Here is an 18,139-nt window from a genome sequence, read left to right as displayed (position 1 = left end):
AATAATTTACTGATTAAAATATGTAAAATGAGTGATACATTTTCATGGGTATTCATTCATATTCATGGATAAATATACAAAATTAGAGTAATATTAATTCACTATGCAGGTAAAGATTATTCTATATATGAGAATTGTTTTGAAATAAGTAGTACAATGATGATTTGGGACCATTCTCATGAGTATTATTGTATCCCTAGACGTGCTTTAGCTTTAGTTCATTATTTTGTCTTTCCATTAATTTATCAATAACCATATAGTTTCCAACTGTGTGTTAGGTGATTTTTTTTTATTATGGAAATATGAAAACTTGCAAGATATACAAATTATCCTTCTAGTAACCTAAAGTCTTCTTGAAATTATATGCTATCAGATGCATACTAAGATGTAATATAAATAACGAGGTAGAATATGTCTAAGCTAATGTCAAACTTACTGGAGAAGATTGGTTTCATTTACTACGTGATTTTTGGGCTAAGTATCCTATGATATTCTTTCATTTTATCCATACAATATTACTTTGAGAAATATTGCTTTTAGGAATACAGAACTGGAGTAGAAGTTACCTGCCATAGCTCATAAATAGGAAAGATTGGATATATATTTTTTTTCTTGCACAATACTGGCATTTCCCAGATGAGAAAGAAACTGGTGGTAGATAGAAGTGAATCAGAAAAAAGTGGCAAGTGAGAATAATGACATAATTGTGTTGGTTCAAAAAGTGGATTTGGGTCACATTCTCTTTTAATAAGCACAGCTCACATTAATGGATGCTTTACAAGTTGTCGTGTGCTCTTTTAAGAATTTTACAGTTTTTCATTAAAGTTGTGTCAATTTTTACTTTACAATATAGTTACCCATTTATAGATGTATATATTTGATATACATATGTGTGTGTATGTACACATTCTTTTTCTCATACTCTATTCCATTATGTTCTATCCTGAGAGATTGGATATAGTCCCCTGTGCTGAAAAGTAGGACGTCATTGCTTATCAATTCTAAATGTAATAGTTTGCATCTATGAACCATTTTAATTGCTTAGTTTAAATTCAAGTAAAGACAAAAGTTTAAAGACAAATATATTATACTTTTTTTGTAAAATGCTCTAAAACAACATTACTGTTGTTTTTTAAAAACAGTATAACACTCTTTCTGATCAGAACTATCCTGGTTCATGCCAGTGATAACCATGATCTTAAAGGAACTACGCTTTTTGTAAAAAATAAATCATCTCTGTTTGAATTCCATATAAGTTCATTAAACTGTGAACTAATTTACAGTGATGTAATTGTCTACTCAACAGTCTATTCTTGAGGTTTCTTAATACTATCTGTAACTATGATGATTAATCTCATTGTTGATGTACATTTAAGTGTTTTTTTTTTTTTTTTTGCTGTGGTTACTCTTGCCCGTGTCATTTTGCTCAGTCACTGTCTTCTCAGTTTTTACCCATTATTTCCATTATTTCTGGGTTGTTATTGCTTGGGCATGTACATGTCATGACGGTGTCATAAAATTAATGACCCTTCTTTGAGAAGTGATGAAGTACAGAAAGCCATTAAAAAAACTAATAAATGAATGTACCCTCTCCCTTACAAAGTAATAAAGTATTTTTCAAGAAAATCAATATGGATTAGATAAAATAAATAAAAATAAAACCAGAAAATTACAACTAAGCAGAAAAAGAAAACTCTGAAGGCAAAGTCTGAAGCAGAGTTTAAAATTTTATACTTCAGGAGTTCCTGTTATAACTGACATGTAATGAACACAACTAGTATCCATGAGGACACAGGTTTGATCCCTCGCCCCACTCAATGGGTTAAGGATCTGGTGTTGACTTGAGATGTAGTGTCCATCACAGACACAGTTTGGATTTAGTATTGCTGTGGTTATGGTTAGGTTTGTAAATTCAGGCTTTTTTGTTCTTTCATGCCAATTGACAAAAAAAGTTTTTTCTTCTAAAATTTTAGAGATAGAGAGATTTTACTCCTCAGTTCTTTAGGTGAACATGAAGTCTCTTTAGAGGCATTTTTTTAGTAGATTAATATTTCTAGTTAACTCATAAATGAATCAAAATTTTAAAGTACTTTTGAGATTTTCTCTTTCTTACCCCAAATATTGTTCACAATGTATATAAATAAATAAAGTGCATTTTACTACTTCTACAGTTAAAAAATTTAATTCACTCCTGAGGCTGAATTCAAGGTTCCACCTTCATCAACATATTTATTTTCCTTTGCCAAGATTACTCAGCTTTCATATTTGTTTTGCTTTGTTTTTAGCCTCTTCACAAAAATATGATACATGAACAAGTAAGTAAAATTGCATTCTTATTTATTTTTTTTAATTTTTTTATTTTTTTGTCTTTTTGCCATTTCTTGGGCTGCTCTTGCAGCATATGGAGGTTCCCAGGCTAGGGGTCGAATTGGAGCCATAGCCACCGGCTTACACCAGAGCCACAGCAACATGGGATCTGAGCCGTGTCTGCAACCTATACCACAGCTCACAGCAATGCTGGATCCTTAACCCACTAAGCAAAGTCAGGGATCAAACCCACAACCTCATGGTTCCTAGTCGGATTTGTTAACCACTGAAGCATGACAGGAACTCCCTTATTTAATTTTTCTATTCACCAGGCTGTTCTATTTATGACATCATTTTGTTGTCTGGAATAATTATCTGTTTAGTAATTAATATTCCTCCTACATGTGTAATTACCTCATATTGAAATTTAAATGCAGCAATGAACAGGGAATATAATTATAACTTAGAAAACTCTATGTCTTCCTAAAATCTTTTAGCTTTTAGTTTTTGCATTCAACTATGTGGTATTTTTGCTATGAATTGCTCTTTCCTATGATACAGTCTCTTATTTCCTTTACCCAAGTTCCACCAGATGAATGAGGTGGTTCAAACCTTGATTATTCTATTCAAAATTGAACACTCTAGTGAAATTCTAACATTCTCCTTTGATTTATATTTCTCCAGACTACAATAGTGCTTTAATAATCACCATCTGATTAAAATATGAATGGACAAAATGATTTCTTGCTGATTACTGCTCTATCCTCCATGCCTAGTGCATAGGGAAAATTCACTAAGTGTTGTTTTAATGTGTAGACTTCTAGCTTTCTTGAATTTCTATTTTTGTATGTATTTTGTATGTATGTATTCTCTATTGGTGATATTAGGTGCATCAGTTTCCTAGGACTGCACTAACACTAGCTAGCTTAAAACAACTGGAATTAATTATATTACAGCACTAGACACTAAAAATTGAAATCAGGGCATCAGCAGGGTTGATTACTTCCAAATGGTCTGAGAAGGAAAAGCTATTCTTTGCCTCTCTCTTAGCCTCTGATGATATCAACAACCATTGGTAGTTCTCTGTTTGAATATCACTGTAATCTCTGCTTCCATTATCATGTGGCATTTTCCTTGTGTCTCTGCCTTCATGTGGCTATTTTCTCTTAAGGACACTGGTCACATTGAATTGGGAGCCCACTCTATTCCAATATGACCTTGTTTAACTAAGTATATCCTCTATTAACTTATTTCCAAATAAGTTCACATTGCAAGGTGCCAGGAGTTAGGACTTCAACATATTTATTTTTGAGGGAAAAAATTCCTCAAAAGAGAAAGGAAAGGACACATGATTTAGATTTACATAATTGAATAAACTTTTCACAACTCATCCACATACTGTATTGAATACTTACCATAAATTACAAACCAAACACCCTATAAAATAATGGGCAAACATAGAAGTTTTATTAACACTGGTTGTAAAAGTGACCAGTATCATGAAATCAAGGACTCAAATCTTATACTCCCTCTCTATTGTCATATTCCCACAAGCTTATTTAAGCTTAATTCCTCTATCAACATATTGGTAAGTGATTTCTGTTGTTTCGGGTATGTTTTGCTTTTAAGAAGTTTCCTTTTTATAGAAACCATAGCAATAATATAATATTATATAATATTATCCTAACTTTTTGGTTGAGATAAAGAATACTGAGGTTGAAGTTAAGGCAATTCCATAGTTTTATAAGTGAGGCAAGTATCAACAGGACATATTTCTCTCTGATACTATACTTCTTGATCTTTGAGATTTGTAATTCTGGTGTAATTCATGATGTATTGGTTATTGACCTACACAATTTGCCAGAATACTATTCTATATAAGGAACTGAGTAAATGTTTACCAGCCAAACATATCATTTTTTTTTTTTGTAGTAGATAAAACATATTCATCATGGCATTGGAGAATCAGACCTTTAACTCTGACTTCATCCTGTTAGGAATCTTTGATCACAGTCCCACCCACATCTTCCTCTTCTCTCTGGTCTTGGGCATCTTCACAGTGGCCTTCATGGGAAACACTATCATGATTCTCCTCATCTACCTGGACACCCAGCTACACACCCCTATGTACTTCCTCCTCAGCCAACTGTCCCTCATGGACCTCATGCTCATCTGTACCACTGTACCCAAGATGGCCTACAATTACTTGTCTGGAAGCACGTCCATTTCTTTTGCAGGTTGTGCCACACAAATTTTCTTCTATACATCACTACTTGGCTGTGAGTGCTTCCTCTTGGCAGTCATGGCTTATGATCGTTATAGTGCCATTTGCCACCCTCTACGATACACCAATCTCATGAGCCCCAAAATCTGTGGACTTATGGTTGCCTCTTCCTGGGTCCTGGGTTCTACTGATGGTGTCATTGATGCTGTAGCTACATTTTCCTTCTCCTATTGTGGGTCCCGGGAAATTGCCCACTTCTTCTGTGACTTCCCTTTTCTGCTAATTATCTCATGTAGTGACACGTCAATATTTGAAGAAGTTCTTTTCTACTGCCGTATAATAATGATTGTTTTCCCGGTAGCAGTAGTTCTTGTTTCCTATGCTCGTGTTATTCTGGCAGTCATTCGCATGGGATCTGGAAAGGGTCGCCACAAGGCTTTTGCCACCTGTTCCTCCCACCTCATGGTGGTGGGAATGTACTATGGAGCAGCTTTGTTTATATACATGCGACCCACTTCTAACCATTCCCCAATCCAAGACAAGATGGTGTCTGTCTTTTATACAATCTTCACACCCATGCTGAATCCCCTCATCTACAGCCTCCGAAACAAGGAAGTGGCTAGAGCATTCATGAAAGTTTTAGGGAAAAGCAAGAATTTAAAATTTCCTAATGGTTTTCATGCTATGGTCTCTGTTAAATTTTTCTCTTTAATGCCCCTCTTTATTCCATTCATTTCTAAAAATAGCATTCATTTTGTACACTTTTTTAAAGAGATCATCGGTTTATTTGTTTATTTTTATTTATTTATTTTTATTTTTTGTCTTTTTTCTTTTTCTGGGGCCACTCCCACGGCCTATGGAAGTTCCCAGGCTAGGGGTCTAATCAGAGCTGTAGCTGCTGGCCTACCCCAGAGACACCACAATGTGGGATCTGAGCCAGGTCTTCAACCTACACCACAGCTCACAGCAATGCTGGATCCTTAACCCACTGAGCAAGGCCAGGGATTGAACCCACAACCTCATGGTTCCTAGTCGGATTTGTTAGCCACTGAGCCACAACAGGAAATCCTTAATTTTGTTTTTTTGTTTGTTTTTTGTTTTGTCTTTTCTATGACTGCACTCATAGCATATGGAGGTTCCCAAGCTAGGGTCCAATCCTAGCTGTAGCCGTCAGCCTATGCCACAGCCACTACAACACCAGATCTGAGCCGTGTCAGCGACCTACACCACAGCTCACAGCAATGCTGGATCCTTAACCCACTGAGCATGGCCAGGGATGGAACCCGCAACCTCATGTTTCCTAGTTGGATTAGTTAACCACTGCACCACAACGGGAACTCCCATTGTGTACACTTTTTTGAATTATGTATTTCTGGGCAACTATATAATCCTATTTCATAGAAAACTATTTAAAATATTCATAATTGTTTTATATTCAATCCTGTTATTACTATACTATTCAGCATTTTTTAGAAAAAGACCATTATACATTTATGAAAAGGTAACAGAAATTTTATCATAATATAGCCAGGTAATAAACAATGCTTCTTTTTCCCAAATTATAATCCCAAAATTGAGAAACTTTGAATTTTTTTTTGGAAAAAGAGTTGGTACACTGGGCTTGTGCACATTTACTCAGTATTTCATGATTTATTTTTATTCTTCCATATCTGTAGAACAAACACTTCAAAAGATGTGATATGCAAATTATATTTTTATTTTGATTTATCACAAAAGTTTTGTTTCATAAAGAAATACCAAATATAAACTTTCTTCCAAGTTGTCAAAATCCACATAAGCTCTAATCACTGACTAAAAAGAAAATGTTTTCAATATTCAGATGCCCAGTGATTTGAGAATTTACTAAATTTCCCTAAATTAGGCACTGACACTTATAAATTGTATTAATGATTTTAAGTCATATTGAAATTCAGGATATAATATAAAATGTTACATGTTTTATAATATAAGTATCACATAATAGTAAGTATATAAGTTTCAGAAATCTATTACAGATATATTCCTTTCAAGGAAAATAATTAAATCTCAATTGCATAGGCTTTAATGGAATATTGAAACACAAGATGATCAAATATAGCTAGAATTGATAAATTGCTTCAGCATTTCTGCTTACTAAGATCAGACTTATTTGAATTCTGGCAAATGTCAACAATAGATATTATTTAGCTTGAAATGCATGGTAAATGTGTACATGAAACAATAAATTAAGTATATTGTCTTTTTTTTTGTCTTTTTTGCTATTTCTTTGGGCCGCTCCTGCGGCACATGGAGGTTCCCAGGCTAGGGGTCGAATCAGAGCTGTAGCTGCCAGCCTATGCCAGAGCCACAGCAATGCAGAATCTGAGCCGCGTCTGCAAACTACACCACAGCTCATGGCAATGCCGGATCATTAACCCACTGAGCAAGGGCAGGGATCGAACCCGCAGCCTCATGGTTCCTAGTCGGATTCGTTAACCACTGTGCCATGACGGGAACTCCCATATATTTTTAATATATATCCATAGCATTATAAATTTAGGACCACATCATATACACTGCAATTATTTATATATTGGATTGAGAGAAATAAAGATAGAGAAAATATTCATTATCCCAGTTAGAAGAATATAGTTATAGTTACCTAGAAATAGCTTGACCAAATTAGGAAACTGAATTTTATAATATCTATCTCTAAGCAAAACATACTTTGGATTGGTGAAAATATATTTACTTATATTCATGAATTCAAAAATATATACTGAAATATAAATGTGATTTATATTGAAATGTAGCATCTTTAATTCAAACCAACTGTTTAAAAATCATAATTCAAATTTCACATTTTTTCTTCTTCTTTCTCTAAAGATAAATTGTTTCTCAAAGCTATTAATGTATAAATTTATATATAATAATATCGTTCCAAATGTAATGATAAGGAAATATGGCTGAATACCATTTAAATTTAGCCCAGTTGTGACACACAAAAGCCAGGATTCTGTCTTGGTCTATAGTTTGATTCCTAGCACTAAGGACAATGACCACAGGGAAGCCTTTTATTACTTCCCATGTAAACTTAATATCACTAATATTACTAATAATTTAACATCTCCTTGAATCACTTAAAACAAATTTTGTCTTGTATATATATTATACTTTTTTAGGCATTGGTTATGTGGTATATATTTTAGCATTTCTGAGAACAATTTTCATTTATTTTTAATTTAATTTAATTTAATTTTTTTGGCTGTTCCCTCAGCATGAAGAATTTCCCAGGCCAGGAATTGAATCAGTGCCCCAGTAGCAACCTGAGCCATTGTAATGACAACACTTAACCCACTGTGCTCCCATGAGAACTCCCATGAGAACAATTTTTTAACATTTGATAAATTATTATGAAAAAGAAAATTAAAATATTCAATAAAAATTATGAAATTGCCGCTCTATTGTGAAGCGCAAATTTTACTGTTTCTTCTTTCTTTGTCAATATTCCTTTTTCTTCAATGTTCACTAAAAATGTTTAGAATAAATTGATTTTGACTCATCAGAGCCCATTTTAATTTATTTATTTATTTTTTGTCTTTTTGCTATTTCTTGGGCCGCTCCCGTGGCATATAGGAGGTTCCTAGGCTAGGGGTCCAATCGGAGCTGTAGCCACCAGCCTACGCCAGAGCCACAGCAACGTGGGATCCGAGCCGCATCTGCAACCTACACCACAGCTCGTGGCAATGCCGGATCATTAACCCACTGAGCAAGGGCAGGGATTGAACCCGCAACCTCATGGCTCCTTGTCGGATTCGTTAACCACTGTGCCACAACGGGAACTGCCAGAGCCCATTTTTAAATCTAGAGGTTGTACCTCATGTGTTTGGGAAATTTCTTTCAATACCATCTATAATCAATGTTATTTCTATTTTCCTTTGAATTTCCAGAACATTATATTGCCAATATCATCATACCCCCCAAACTCTAACATCTAATAAATGCACTTTAAGTAAATTCTGATTCTAGTAAGTACAATTTTATAAGTGAATATTCCAGAGCATCTAGAAACATTATGAGTTACATCCTAACCATAATTACACTTAAGCTATTTTATTTTTGTTAGTTAACAATTTGATGAATTTGTATTACATTGGCCATTTAATGAGGTCAATAATGTTCACATTGATTTCACTCATAAACAAAATAACAAAAGCAATGATATAATAGCATAAAATGTCAATGTTTGTATATATATTTTCAGAAAAAAGATATGATGTTTAAAAAATAATGATTTACCTTATTTTTTGTATCAGTATTATACTAATTTCTATATTTTATTGTATTGTAGACTCCTACTTTCAACTTCTTTTTTTAAATTTAATTTTATTTATTTAATTATTTCCCCAATACAATTTTTTTTTCTACTGTATAGAATGGTGACCCAGTTATACATAAACTTCTATTACTACACACACACACACACACACACACACACACACACACACACTATCCACTCTTTGGGGTACTTAAATAACACTTGGGTTCTAAAATGTTAAAGGTTATTATTGGACACATTATGATTCCCAAGGGATGGGAGTAGAAAAGTTCCTGTAGCAGTCTGGATTCAATCAGGAGACTGAAAATATGTCTCAAAATGCTTTTAAGAAAGATATATTTTAATAGAAAGAATTATAATTTATGATGGAATAATGCTATAAGCTATAAGGAAACCTTATATAAACCTTATATAAACTAAGAATCTCTTGACCTAGGGCTAAGGGAGAATATTCAAACAACAAGACAAGTTTGGAAAGGATGCAGAACTCACTGGAGAATATATAATTCAACACAATGAAATGTACAGGTTTAGCCAGAACATAGCTGTTACAGAGTTACTGGGAAAAAAATTAGGCAGCTCTCCAAAGTGTATGTCAGGGAGCAGGTAAGCAGCAACCAGGGCGAGTCTAGGCATGTGGGAGAGAGGAAGGACTTTGAAACATAGGAACCACCTAGTATGGGGAGATGTGATTCTTGCAGCAGGAATTAATTTTGATGTGTGACCATGAGAGCCACAGGCAGCCTTATGCACATCACACAGGGATATGTTTCCCTGTAATAGGGTTTCCCTGTAACACGGTTTCAGAAAATCCATGGTGAACTTGAAGTAGACATTGGTTTGATCCCTGCAGGAAATGGTATCTACTAGAAATGTTCTCACTCAAACTTCTTCACCACAGATTGCAAGGTGTGTCTTCTCCCTCTAGCACCCTATTCTGAGAAGTCTTAACATCATGTTCACTTTAAGGAAGAAATGCAGAAAGGGATACTACTGTTTATCACAGAGTTTGCAGTTTGAAAGGTGAATTTGGAGCTGAAGTACAATAAACAACTGCTTTGGCTGCTCAGCTTTCGTGGTAAAATAATTCTATATATTTCTATAAAAATATATATACATTTCTTGCAAGCAAAATGTTCTTACTTGTACCTAGAATGAGAAGGCACACAATCTTAACAATCATTATATACATTTGGGGCATTAGTTACTCATCAAATTCAGTCACGATCTCACTGAATATTCTGTTACTTAAAGACTAATTGTTAAAATTAACCTCCAATGTTTCTTGAATAATTGTATTAAATGGGAAGGAGGAAGAACAAGAAAATAATTAGTATATTCAAGTAAATAACTTCAAATAACAAGTAGAGAAAATATGATAAAATATGCAAAGTACTGCATTTCTCATTTCAGTAACAGGACATAAGCTCATAGCTAAAATCTTTGGCTTCTTTTTTCAATTTGTTACTCAATAGTTTTTTTTTATCTCTAGCCCAGAACCTCAGTTGTATTTTGCCGGGGCCAGCTCAGCAGGATGGGGCTGAAGAACGGGTGCTGTGGAACTTAAGGAAAAATAGTTAACATAAAACAAGACACAGAGACATTTATCTTAAGTAAAGGTGGGAGCCAGGGAACTCAAGGTCTCAGGGACCAAGAGCACCCTGCCTCAAGAAACCACACTGCTTTTATTGTGAGATCAAGTGAGGAGTGGCTATGGGTGGATGATACAGGGTTTGTTTACCATATATAAGTTCTTTTACTATTTAGAAAGCCACTTAGGTGGTAAAGGGTTAAGCTCTTACTCTGACCTCTAGGCACATAACAGTTCTTAAGCTTAAGTCACTTATGCCTTTAGGTCTTTGCTCTTAAGCTTAAGTCATTTATCAGCACTGTGACTGTTTCTCCAAGAAGGAAGATGGGATAAAGTAAGACAAGAAGATGGGATAAAGTAAAGAAGGACAAGATGGGGTTTTCAAGGAAACATGTCTTGCAACAGTATTTGATTCTTTCTGTTGAAATGGCTAAAAACTTTATTCTCAGAGATTCTGAGGCTTGAGTCACATTGACTTTCTAATTACAGAGGTTTTCCATGAACTTTTATTATTGCACATGAAGATCCTAAGAGTTATACCAGACAATCCTCTGGGATCTACATGCAATCTTTCTTACCTCCATTGTTTAACAGCAACCAACTTTCTCCTACAAAGATTACCCCTTCTTTTTGGTTCATTGGCATGAGGACTTCAAAATGGCTAGATGTCAATCTCACTTTTCAATTTGTTCTCTAGTGGAAGCAGTCTTGGAGAATAGGATTTTTGAGCTGAGAGGTCAAATTTTCTGGGATAGGAAGCAAAAATTCTGCATATTGGTCCTTATTCACAGAGAAGTGAATCTGGTCTGGGGGAAACAATGTTAAAAGCATAAATGATATCTTGTTATAAAAATTCCATTTTTCCAGGATTTGTTTTCCAATTGGTTCTTTATGTGAGTTTTTAATAAGCCATTCCAGCTTTCTTGTAGGTCAGCTGCTATGAAAAGATTTCCTTCACCTGAAGCAATGCTGTGTAGAATGCATGATAGTGAATTAGTCATTATGTTCACGGTTTTGTTGGCAGGAGCACTGAAAGCAAGGAAAGCAAATTAATATCCACTAAGAACAAATATTTCCTTTGTCTATGATGAAATAGGTCCAGTGATGGCAATCCGGTCCCCCAGATGATGAAATCATGAGAAGGATTCTGTGGGTATACTCTAGATATGGTAAGTGCTTTGAAATACCAGTAGCCAGACTAGTTTTGATAATAAATGTCCAATTTTTTGAGTTCAACCATAACCCTTTATTCATTCCATTGTGGCCACTATGTTCATTGGACCACAATGCAAGCACAATAATTTCCATACAAAAATGTTGACTGAAATTCACATGTCATTTCCTTCAGCTGAATACTAAAAATCTCCTCTGTGATACATGCCCTTTGGTGAAAATTCATAGGAAATAGAAATATCTTCACAATCTTTGTCAATTTTTAGAGAGATACACATATATTTCTTCATCAAATTATCTTATGTCCAACCTTTCAGTTTTATCCCATCCAATTCTTGAACGATCAGCAAAACTATTAGTCACTATTATGGCAAAAAAAACTTGTACTGAAACCTGATTTTGCTGTAGAATCTCTTTTTGCTTTCCTCTGGTCAAAACGAATAGCCCTACAGGTGCCTCTGTAGATGGGTCACTATAGCACACTCAAAGGTGATATATGTTGCCTCCAAAATTCAAATGTCAAAAAGTAATTAGAGGTAAGAGACAAGATGGCAGAAGAGTAAGAGGACATGCTCTCCCTCTCCCACAAACACATCAAAGAAAAAAAAAAAAAAACACATCTACGTGTGAAACGACTCACACAGGACATCAACTAAATTCTGGCAGAAGAACTTAAACCTCCAAAAAGGGCAAGAAACTCTTGACATAACTGGGTAGAACAAAAGAAAAAAAGAGAGAGCAAAAGGGAATCAGGATGAAACTAGCATTCCCCAGAGGGAGCTGTGAAGGAGAAAAGGAACCCACACCCTGGGAAGCCACCTAACCAGTGGAAAGATCAGCCCAGGTGGATGGATCTCAAGACACGGAGAAAAGTGCAGCAACAGGTCCAAGAGCTGAAAAGCAGAGTGGGAGCTGCACAGATAATCTGAACCACTAGCAGAGACACCACAGCCTAAGATGCTTGGGTGGGGGCAGGGCACTTAGGGCCCAGAGGTCAGTCCCTGGGAGCAGGCTGGGGTTAGTGGTGCAGAGACAGCCTAAGGGGATAGGGATTGGTGTGACATGGTCAGGGGGCATGGTACACTAAGGGCAGGGAGTGGAAAGCCATGGGGCAGAGGGACCAACAGTAGAGACAAAGCATCATTGTTGTGGAGGGGAGAGGCCACCACATTGTTGTGGAGGGGAGAGTTTCCTGTGGAGGGGTGGGCCACCACAGGAAACTCTTTGTGCACCAGCATGCATGCTTGCCCACCAGCTCACAGAGGGTGGAGCACCCCTGGTGCAGCCCTCCACCCCTGCCACAGAAAGAAACACTTGCCATCCACTGCAGACCAGGCCCCTCTGCCTGCAGGAAGCCATTCACCAGCTGGCCCTGGACTGTGCCAAACTAAAGTTTGGCTTCCCCAAACTTACGGAAAAAGAAAAACACAAGCAAGATGAAGAAGCTCAGAAATCATTCCCAGTTAAAGCAACAAGAGAATTCACCTAAAGCAGGCAACAATGAAACAGACTTCTGCAGGCTGACAGACTTTGAGTTCAAAAGGGAGATAGTGAAAATACTGAAGGAATTAAGAGAGGATATGAACAGTAATGCAGATTCCCTCAGAAAGGAATTAGAACACATAAAAAGGAGGCATGAAAAACTAGAAAATTCATTAGAAGAGATACAAACTGACCTAAAGGCAATAAAGGCCAGAATGAATAATGTGGAGGAACGAATTAGTGATTTGGAAGATAGAATAATGGAAATCACCCAGTCAGGACAGCAGACAGATAACCAAGTAAAAAAACAAGAGAGCAATATAAGAGACCTATAGGATAATATAAGGCGGGCCAATCTATGCCTAATAAGAATTCCAGAAGGAAAAGAAGAAAAGGGGATTGAAAATATATTTGGAGAAATTATGGCTGAAAACTTTCCAAATCTAAAGGAAACTGATATCAAGTTACTGGGAAGCACAGAGGGCCCCAAACAAATTGAACCCACACAGGCCCACACCAAGACATACTATAATAAAAATGGCAAAAGTTAAAGATAAAGAGAGGTTTCTAAAGGCAGTGAGAGAAAAGCAAACTGTGAATTATAAGGGAACCCCAATAAGACTCTCAGCTGATTTCTCTACAGAAATACTACAGGGCAGGAGGGAGTGGCAAGATTTATCTAATGTTCTGAAAGGAAAAAATCGGCAACCTAAAAGTCTATATCCAGCAAGAATATCATTTAAAATAGAAGGGAAAATAAATGATTTGTCCAACAAACAAAAGCAAAAAGAGTACAGCAATAGGAAACCCATTCTAAAATAAATTCTGAAAGGGCTTCTCTAAAAAAAAGGGGGGGGGGAGAGGAAGAACTAGGATTGAGGAAACTACAATTGGAAAGCAGTCACTTAAATAAGCCAACATGAAGATATTAAAAAAAAAAAAGACATCAAAATCATACAAATGTGGATAAGGGAAGTAAGAAAAAATAGATTCTTTTTTATTTTAATGAAGCATTTGAGCTTATATGACTATCAGGCTAAAGCAAACAGATACAGGAAGGGGTTTGCATACTTAAAAAACAGGGCAATCACAAATCAAAACCAAATATTACATTCACAAAAACTCAAAAGAAAAGCACTCAAGCACAAATTAATGGAAATCATTCAATCGAAAAAAGAAAGGGAGAAAGGAGAAACATAGAATCAACTGGAAAATAAGGTTTAAAATTGCAATAAATACATATCTATCAATAATTACCTTAAATGTCAATGGACTGAATGCTCCAATCAAAAGACACAGAGTGGCAGAGTGGATAAAGAGAAAAACCCTTCAAACTACTGCCTACAAGAAACTCACTTTAGGGTAAAGGACACATGAGGATTGAAAGTGAGGGGATGGGAAAAGATATCTCATGCCAATGGACAAGACAGGAAAGCAGGAGTTGCAATCCTCATATCAGACAAAATAGATTTTTGTGACACATTACAAGATATTGAATACAGTTCACTGATTTATCCAAGTAAATTCTTGTTGTTTGTTTTATGTATAGTGGTGTGCAACACAATATTTTTCTAAAATATATTCTACCAGTAGGGATAAATACAAAAAGGAAGAAGCTATCCTAAGACAAAAAGAAAATAAAGTGACACAAATCAAAACATTTCTTTTCATAATAGAATAAAGGCCCAAGTGGATGTTATATCAGTATATCTGCAAAGAAGACTACCAACAATTTTTTTTCCATCCCTAAATACAGATGTTCTTCCTTCATCAAGGGCTGGAATTCCCCCCCTACCCCCCCTTCTTAAACTTTTTACTTGCTTTGATCAGTAAAACCTGGCTCTCTCTGTAGCTTCAGGATGTGTGTTTCTGGTGGTCCCTCCCCCTGCCTTGCCACTGGTAGGAGTGCTCTCTGTAGCCCTGTGGATTGGAATGTGGGTTAATGGGCCTTCTTCCCCAGCTCACTTGGTATGGAGATAGTGCCACTAACACAAGGCTTTGCAGGGCCACTAGCGGGGGCTCTGTATCTTGTGCTTTCCTCCAGTTGGGCACCCTAGAACTCCATGAGGGAATTGGCACCAGCTGCTCTCTTATGGGAATGGGTGCTGCCACCAGCAGCTCTTCTGGCGCAAGCCTCTGCAAATTCTCTAGGTGGAGCCAAGGTGCCTGTGTTTTCCCTGACCCACAGGGAGCAGGCACGCATGGCCCTCTCACAAAAATAGGCTGCTGACAGCAGCTCTTCTGATGCTTCCCCACTGGCAAAAGCCTCTGCAGATTCTCTGGGTCGAGCCAAGGCACCTGTGTTTTCCCTGATTAACAAGGAGTGGGCACCAGTGGCCCTCTTGCAGGAATGGGCACTGCCACTGGCAGCTCTTCTGGTACTGATCGGGTGCCACTGGCATGGGCTTCGGTAGATTCCCTGGGCAGAGCCTAGACACCTGTGTTTTCCCTCATCTCATAGGGATGGGTGCCATGACTGCTGGCAGCTCTTCCTGTGCAGATTGGGCTCCACAGGGGCCACAAATTGGAACTGGGAACTTGTGCTATTCCCCCAGGAGGTTATTCCACCTGCTCAAAGAAATCTGTAATCCTATAGGTGGGTCTGCTTCCCTCAATATTAATTTTGGAATATATTTTTCTATTTCTGCTAAAAAAGTTATTGGGATTTTGTAAGAATTGCATTGACTCTATTGATAACTTTTGATATTATTATTATTACCATAAAATATTATACTCAAACACAGAGGGGAGTAAAATTATCTGTTTATTGATAATGCAATCATATAGTAAAAAGTCCTAAAGATCTCTCTCTCTCTCTCACACGCATACACATACACTCTCACACAGACAACGTGTTTGTGCAAATAAACAGGTTTAGCAAAGTTGTAGGATACAAAATTAACATTAAAAATTAATAGCATTTATTTACTCTAAAAATAAACACATGAAAAAAATTAAGTAAACAATTCTATCTACCTAGCATCAAAAAAATAAAATACTTAGGAAAATCCCACCCAAGAATGTGATAAACTTATATACTTAAATCTAGAAAATATTGTTGAAATAATGTAAAGGAGGTATAAATGTCTTGGTATTCTATGCTTGTGTATAATATTTACACAAATTTATAATATTTCTTCTTTCATCATTTAAAGTATATTATTCTATTGCCTTCTGTCCTCCAATGAATTTTAAGAAATCAGCAGATTTTTTTTCTTTTTGCTTTTTACGGCTGTACCTGTGGGATATGGAAGTTCCCAGGCTAGGAGCTGAATCAGAATTGTAGCTAGGAGTCTACAGCGCAGCAACACAGGATCTGAGCTGTGTCTGTGACCTACACCACAGCTCATGGCATTGTTGGATTTTTAACCCACTGAGAGAGGCCAGGGATTGAACCTGCATCCTCATGGATACTAGTTGGATTTATTTCCTCTGAGCCATGACAGGAATTCCCAGGTTTTTTGGGGGGTGGGGGGATTCTCTTGTACCTACAAGTCATTTATTTCTTGCTGCTTTCAGTAATCTTCTATTGAAGGCTTTCTTTTGGAAATTTGATTAAATATATCTCATTGGGGTCTATTTTGTTTATTGTTCCTGGATTTTGTTGGAGTTCTTGGATTGTGTATCCATGTATTTCATCAAATTTGAGATCTTTCAGGCATTTTTCATTCCAATAATTTATCTTTCCCTTGCACAATCATCTCCTTCTGGGATTCCCACAATGCCTACATTGCTTTATTTGGTGGCTTCCACATATATCTAGGCTATGTATATTTATCATTTTTCTTTTGATTTTATGCTCCTCTGGTTCTATAATTTCAGTGGTATGACTTCTGGTTCATTAAGGTTTTTTTTGAATGTTCAAATTTTCTGCTGAATATCTCATAAATTTAAAATTTATTTTTTCTTTTCATTCACATCATTTTTGGATAATTTTTAACGTAATTTTCATTCATTTGTTGCTATACTTATATTGTTCATATATCATTTCCTTCAGTTATTTGCCTGTTGTTTACATAGCTAGTTGAGAATATTTAACAATTTTTAAAACATTTTTGTCTAGTAATCACAATGTCTGTACTTAGGGATAGTTTCTCTTAATTTTTTTTTCTATGAATGGGCTTTCTTCTTTCTTTGTAAATTTTGTGATTTTTGTTGTAGAAAATTAAATTAGACATTTGTAAAAAAGTCACCTCTCTTCCATTATATAGAAACTAGATTTGTTCCATGTTTAGTATTATCTAACTAGACACAGGTTAAGAATTAACACCAGTTGAAAGCTCAAGTCCTTTCAAGTTTTTCTGAACATGCATCATTTCTGGGCCTGTATAGCATTCTACCTTTTCCCATAAAGATGAATTTCTTGTTTTATTATTTTTTAATTAAGGTATAGATTACATACTATATTGTTTTAGTTTTAACATAATGGTTCAAATTTATATACATTAAAAATTGATTATAATAAGTCTAGTAACTGTCCTTATTATTGGCTATACTTCCTGTGTTGTGTATTATACCCCCATTACTTTATTTTGTAACAAGATGTTTTCCCTTTAGTACCTTTCACATATTTTACACAACTACCAACCAATAGTTAGTTGTATAGACCTATGAATTAATTTGTATTGTTTTATTTGTTGTTTATTTGCTTTTTGAGTCCAAATATACTCAGATATACTGGTGAAATCATCTAGTATTAGCCTTTTGTTAACATTTCCATCAATGTTGTCAAAAATGGCAAGAATCAAATTTTTAACTACTGAGTAATATTACATTGTGTGTGTGTGTTTTATCCATTTTCTTATTAAGAAACATTTAGGATTCATTCATATCTAGGATAATGTAAATAAAGCTGTACTAAACATACTTCTATATGTAACTTTTTGACTCAGTATTTTTATTTTCCTCAAATAAATACCGAGAAGAGGAGTTGCTGGACTGTATAGCGGTTTTATTTTTAATTTTTTTGAGCAATGCCCTTAGTGTTTTGTTTTTTTTTTTTCTACAGTGGCTGCACAAATTTATTTGTGGGTTCCCTTTCATC

At 35.7% G+C, this 18,139-nt stretch overlaps 1 protein-coding gene across 1 annotated transcript; it reads left to right on the top strand.

The window, feature by feature from the left end:
* Nucleotides 1–4,258: 4,258 nt before the first annotated feature.
* Nucleotides 4,259–5,248, top strand: LOC125124176 (olfactory receptor 2M3-like; the record flags this gene model as incomplete). The annotated part of the gene is made up of 1 exon (XM_047774325.1): nt 4,259–5,248. A coding segment is annotated over exon 1 (990 nt), but the record flags the coding sequence as incomplete, so codon positions are not given.
* Between the last annotated feature and the right edge of the window lie 12,891 nt (nt 5,249–18,139).

Source organism: Phacochoerus africanus, chromosome 4 (genome assembly GCF_016906955.1).
Source record: "Phacochoerus africanus isolate WHEZ1 chromosome 4, ROS_Pafr_v1, whole genome shotgun sequence".
In the NCBI taxonomy this organism is placed as follows: Eukaryota; Metazoa; Chordata; class Mammalia; order Artiodactyla; family Suidae; genus Phacochoerus; species Phacochoerus africanus.
Note: the sequence above shows the minus strand (reverse complement) of the source record. Positions and strands in the feature narration are given on the sequence as shown.